This window comes from Poecile atricapillus, chromosome 14 (assembly GCF_030490865.1).
Source record: "Poecile atricapillus isolate bPoeAtr1 chromosome 14, bPoeAtr1.hap1, whole genome shotgun sequence".
NCBI classification, from domain to species: Eukaryota; Metazoa; Chordata; class Aves; order Passeriformes; family Paridae; genus Poecile; species Poecile atricapillus.
Window position 1 is genome coordinate 3,190,470 of NC_081262.1, and position 6,358 is coordinate 3,196,827.

General features: G+C 51.5%; 1 protein-coding gene across 6 annotated transcripts in view; it reads left to right on the top strand.

Moving 5' to 3' along the window:
• CREBBP (CREB binding protein) overlaps positions 1 to 3,806 on the top strand; it is a 95,213-nt gene extending 91,407 nt beyond the window's left edge. For all 6 annotated transcript variants that reach the window (XM_058849269.1, XM_058849270.1, XM_058849271.1 and 3 more), the window contains one exon: positions 142 to 3,806. In XM_058849269.1, the coding sequence (XP_058705252.1) occupies positions 142 to 2,307 (2,166 nt within the window). In that variant the 3' untranslated portion in view covers positions 2,308 to 3,806. The remainder of the gene's footprint in view (positions 1 to 141) is intronic.
• Positions 3,807 to 6,358: the final 2,552 nt, after the last annotated feature.

A 6,358-nucleotide genomic window follows, 5' to 3' on the forward strand; every position in this document is an offset into this window, starting at 1 on the left:
CCTGCTCGTGCTCTGTGTGGTTGTACCCACAAGCAGGCAGCGTGTGCCTGCACAGGGGGCTGGTGCTGCTGCCCTGGTGCTCTCTGCCCCTGCACTTCTTGCCCTGGCAGCAGCTGAGCTCTGGGTTTTCTGTTCTTGCAGGACTACGACCTCTGCATCAACTGCTACAACACTAAGAGCCATGACCACAAGATGGTTAAGTGGGGCCTGGGTCTGGATGATGAGAGCAACAACCAAGGAGAGCAGCAGTCCAAGAGCCCCCAGGAGTCGCGACGGCTGAGCATCCAGCGCTGCATCCAGTCCCTCGTCCACGCCTGCCAGTGCCGCAACGCAAACTGCTCTCTGCCATCCTGCCAGAAGATGAAACGGGTTGTCCAGCACACCAAGGGCTGCAAGCGCAAGACCAACGGTGGCTGTCCGGTGTGCAAACAGCTCATAGCTCTTTGCTGCTACCATGCCAAACACTGCCAAGAGAACAAATGCCCCGTGCCATTCTGTCTCAATATCAAACACAAGCTCCGACAGCAGCAGATCCAGCACCGCCTGCAGCAGGCTCAGCTCATGCGCAGAAGGATGGCTACCATGAACACCCGAAACGTGCCTCAGCAAAGTTTGCCTTCTCCTACCTCAGCAACGCCTGGTACCCCGACGCAGCAGCCAAGTACACCGCAGACACCGCAGCCTGCTCCCCAGCCCCAGCCCTCCCCTGTAAGTATGTCACCGGCCGGCTTTCCCAGCGTGTCCAGAACCCAGCCCCCCACCACCGTCTCGACAGGAAAACCCGCAAACCCGGTTTCTGCGCCGCCGCCTCCGGCTCAGCCGCCGCCGGCCGCCGTGGAAGCGGCTCGGCAGATCGAGAGAGAGGCTGCCCAGCAGCAGCAGCAGCAGCTCTACAGGGTCAACAACATGAACAATGGTTTGCCTCCCGGCCGCCCGGGACTCGTGAACCCCGCGGTGGGCTCAGTGAACCAGATGCCGCAAGTCAGCATGAATGTACCCCGGCCCAGCCCCGTGAGCGGCCCCGTGATGCCCAACATGCAGCCCGGGCAGTGGCAGTCGCCGCCGATGCCGCAGCAGCAGCCGATGCAGCCGGGAATGGCCAGACCGGTGATGCCGATGGCGACGCCGCAAGCCGTGGCCGGGCCCAGGATGCCGGGCGTGCAGCAGCCGCAGCGGAGCATCACCCCCAATGCACTTCAGGACTTGCTGAGGACCTTGAAATCGCCGAGTTCTCCGCAGCAGCAACAGCAGGTTCTTAATATCCTAAAATCCAACCCTCAGCTTATGGCAGCTTTTATAAAGCAAAGAACGGCCAAATACGTGGCGAACCAGCCCGGGATGCAGCCGCAAGCAGGGATACAGCCCCAGCCTGGGATGCAGCAGCCGCAGACCGGCATGCAACAGCCGGGCATGCACGCGCAGGGGGGACTGCAGAACATGAACGCGATGCAAGCCGGAGTGCAGAGACCGAGCGTGCCCCCGCAGCAGCAAGGGATCGGAGCTATGAACCCCCAGGGACAAGCGATCAACATCATGAACCCCAGCCACAACCCCAGCATGGCCAACATGAGCCCGCAGTACCGCGAGATCCTGAGGCGGCAGCTACTGCAGCAACAGCAGCAGCAGCAGCAGGGAGGGGCCGGCATGGCAGGAGGGATGGCAGCACACAACCAGTTCCAGCAGCCCCAGGGCCCGGGAGGTTACCCCCAAGCCATGCAGCAGCAGCGGATGCAGCAGCACCTATCCATACAGGGGAGTTCCATGGGACAGATGGCTCAGATGGGACAGCTGAACCAGATGGGCCAGCCCGGCCTGGGGGCGGACGGCGCTCCCAACATCCAGCAGGCCCTGCAGCAGCGCATCCTGCAGCAGCAGCAGATGAAGCAGCAGATAGGGTCCCCCGGGCAGCCCAACCCCATGAGCCCACAGCAGCACATGCTCTCAGGACAACCGCAGGCGTCTCATCTCCCTGGCCAGCAGATCGCCACCTCCCTCAGCAACCAGGTGCGGTCCCCAGCGCCCGTTCAGTCTCCCCGTCCCCAGTCCCAGCCACCACATTCCAGCCCGTCACCCAGGATACAGCCCCAACCGTCACCGCACCACGTCTCTCCCCAGACTGGTTCCCCCCACCCAGGACTCGCAGTCACTATGGCTAGCTCCATGGATCAGGGACACTTGGGCAACCCAGAACAGAGTGCAATGCTTCCCCAACTAAACACCCCCAACCGCAGTGCGTTGTCTAACGAATTGTCTCTGGTCGGTGACACCACCGGGGACACATTAGAGAAATTTGTGGAGGGTTTGTAGCATTATGGGAGCATCACTTTTGTTTCTTCTTTCCTTTCGTGTTCTTGGATATTTTGTACTGAAAAATTCAGACATCTGGGTTGTTTTGAATCCTAGATGGAACTGCTGCTTCCTACAGATGGAAGAATTAATTGCTGTTTAAAAATAAAAAGAAAAAAAAAACAATACAAAGAATATATTTTTTTGTTAAAGCCAGGCGGTTAAAATATCTGGTCTCTTTTGTGGGTTTTTTTGGTTTTTATTTTTTTGTTGCTGTTGACTCATACCTTTTTTTTAACGGGGAAAACAAGTTCATTATATTCATATTTTTTATTTGTATTTTCAAGACTTTAAACATTTGCGTTTAAAAGAAGAAAAAAAAATAATATTCAGAAACTGTTTCCTGAAATAATGCAACATTATAGCGTATCCCGGTAACTTTGACACATGGCGGGAAGATTTTTGTTTTCTATAGTGAACTCTGCAGGCGTTTGAAGTATTACCCCTGGGAAGATAGGAATTGACTCTTGCACACATTGGCCAACGCCAAAATCCTTGTCTTGCAGATGTAGAAATTGTTGCTTTGTTTCTCTGATAAAACTGGTCTTAGATGAAAATAGGGATGATCACTCTTAGGCCGTGCTGATCTGGATAGAGAAGAAACATTCTTTTCTTTCTTTCTTCTGTGTGAAACTTGAAACGAGGAAAGCAATTCTAGTGTAAATCATGCAAGCGCTATAATTACTATAAATAAGAAAATCCAAGAAGATTCAATCACTGTATAGAATGGTAAAAAGAAAAAAAAACTCATTTCTTACTTATAATATCATATTGTTAAATAAACTGTGTGCAACAGACAAAAAGGGTGGTCCTTCTTGAATCCATGTACATGGTATTAACACTTAGTGTTTGGGTTTTTTGTTATGAAAATGCTGTTTTCAACATTGTATTTGGACTATGCATGTCTTTTTTCCATTGTATATAAAGTATTGCTTAAAATTGATATAAATTACTGAAGTTTTTAACATGTATTCTGTTCTTTAAAATCCATGTAAGAATGTTTAAGGTTTTTATTTATTTATATATTTTTTTCGATCATGTTCTTTGTAAGACATAGCTATGACGATTCACTCATGACCCGGAGCAGCCAGAGGCAGCGGTAGGAGAGGCACGATCCATGGATATTGTAGCTAGCATGTCTGTTTTACAACACCCTTAGAGATTGTTTCCTTTTCGGGAGGGAGAGGAGAGGGGAATGGTTCCCAGACATCGACTCCTCGCAGGTGTTCATCCATAAGGGTTAACTGGAATAAATTATTAATAGCCGTTGCTTTTTAAAAACTGCATTAATTTAGAGAAGGATCACCAATGAAAGGAAAATAGAGAGTATTGAGTTAATTCTAGGCTAATTTATTTAGTCTACAGTAAAATATGAACCTATTGACTTTAACACTATTTTTCTGCTGTTAACTCTGAGTCTAGATTTGAGGGTTTTCTGTGGAATAAAAAATAACAAATCATGTACATGTTCCCTTTAATATCCTGTCACCATGCCCTCATGTCCCTGGGATACTCACTCCTCCTTCCCTCAGAAGTGAATTGCTTTCTTGGAGTTAAAAAGTCCAGGCAAGATTTCCCAGCGTAGGTGTGAGCTCAGAGCACGAGGAGCCCGAAGCACCATCCCTCAGAGCTCGAGGTGTCTGGGCTCCACCTGCCCAGTCCTGGGCGCTGTCCTGGGAGCACACCTGGCTTCTCCCATCCACTTAGCGCTTCCTCCAGCCTTAACGTTTTTATCGGGACATTGGTGGGGGAAAACGGGGGGAAAAGAGCAAATCTTTAGCTCAGCTTTTGTCCCCGTACTGTGAGAATCGTGTGTTGCAGCTCCACTTCATCCTTTTTAACTGGAGAGGGTCTCTGCTTTAACTTTTACTTGCAAACCTTTAACTATCGTACCTTTTTCACTCCCATCGGATTCATCTGCCCACGCAATTGTCTTCAGCAATTCAAGATGTCAAAATTTGAGGCTGGGGTGAGGTCAGTGAACACTAAACCCAAAGCTTGTCCAAAAGAAATTGCTGTAAAGAAAACAAAAACAGGAAAGAAAAAAAAAAAGATGGAAAGCCCTGATGCTGTGTCTCATGCTGTGTACTTAAAAAGAGGAAAAATACTATATTTGTGATCAAAAAGAGGAAACTTGAAATGTGCTGGTGTTTCTAATAAAAGCTGGTAAAACTGCTTGGATTGAAGGATGGTTCCACTTGGCTGGTGCCCGTGAGGATCAGCGGAGCCTGACGCCTGAGGTTAAGATAACTGCGCTCAATCTCACTAATTCCTCTAAGCAGCCTCCATTTTAAAGGCATCGGCACCGCTTCTGGATTTGGATAAGCTGAGTCCTCTTTGGAGCACAGAGCTGGTGGGGCCCGGGCTGCAGCTCCCTTGGGTGCCCATTCCCAGGGAAGAGTGGAAAAAAACAACGGATGGGAAGCAAATATTGGAGTAATTTTTAAATCCAACCTGAAGTGTGGTGAGATCACAGTGCCAAGGGATCGATGTAGAGCCGATACCCAGGTGTGTTAGGTAAGAGCAGATGTTCTACCAGGAAGAGAAGGGAAATGCAGAGCTGAAATCAAACCTCAGGAGGGGCTGGGGGTGCAGTCCCTGCAGCCTCGGGGGGCTTCACTCCAGTCTCCTGTGAGTGTTGGTGTGAAATTCAGCATATCTGAAACCTGGATGGGCATGGCTTTTCCGAGTCCCTGTCTGTCTGACGGGGAGGTACAGTCAGTAAGGAACAGCATCCTAGAAACACAGGAATTTGTAAGGCGAGAGTGCACTGGAGCTTGGTGCAGGAGCTTTACCACCGAAGAGGGTGGGTAAGACCTTCTCACTGAATTCTGGAGTTGGAAGAAGGTGCTTAAATCTGAACGTCGAGCTGCAGCGATGGCTCTCTGCTCTTTCCCCGGGCTGCCCACCCTGCTCCGCTCTGCTGCTGGCTCCTGCCTCCCGCCGCCGCTGCTGCTGCCGCAGGCTGGGAGCTTTCCCTCTCGCTGCCCGCACTGCTGGGCTTCCCCTCATGGCTCATCCCTGTCCCACCGGGACACACATCTGCTCACAGGTGCTGTGAGTGCTCCCCGCTCCGTCTGCCTCCCGGGTGCGTTAGAGCAAAGGGGGGAGGAAGAGGAGCCCTCCTGCCAAACAGGCTGGGACGGTCCCCCCTCGGTCTCTGTTAAAAGGCAGCAGTAGATGCTGTCCCTTCTAGCCGATGGCAGTGGGCAGCAGAAGTGACAGCAGTTTATGGCTTACAGGGTGATCTGGATGTGCGTCGGGTGCTTCTCCCAAAGCAAATTTCATTTCCCGTGGTTCTTCCAGTGCAGGGAAGATGGAGCAGCCACCCTGGAGCTGAGGGAGCACTGCAAAGGTTGGTGTGCAGGGCGATCTGTGCTTCCCTGTGCTTCTCCACAGGCAAGAATTCAAAACGCAGAGCAGGACGTTGCCAGGGCAGTGATTGAAGCAAGTTGGAGCCAACCTCAGGCTCGATAATTGAAACGAGCCTGGACAGAGGGGAGGATGTGTGTAAGATCCCCTGCGATCCCTGCAGGAGCACATGTCATGGCTAATGGTCAAAGCACACCCAGGGTGAGGCAGGAGGAGGATTCAGGTGTTTCACAGCAGGTACAGAAGCTCTGGTGCAGCGTTGCTCTCGGCAGTGCTGTGGGGTCAGCGGGAGGTAGCAGTGAGCACAGTGAGAGGAGGGGAAGCGTTTGCAACCAGCTCAGAAGTCTTTTTGGTTTTGGCTGCAGCACAGGGAATCTCGATGAAGGGCTGGAGTTGGTTCCAGGTGGAAATGCAGCCAGTGGAAGGGTGTCAGAGTGATGCAAAGGCTCGTGCTGGGTTTCTTGCACCTAATCCATAATGTCAAGTGCCCCACAAACCGCGCTCCTTGCGGGTGTTTCTTAGGTATGAACCTCCAAAGCAACACTCGGCTCAGTGTAGTCCCAAAAGATCAGCTGCAAGCACGAATTAATTGCACACAGAGCTTTCCAGCGAGCTCCCCCGGGCCTGCGATCACAAAGTT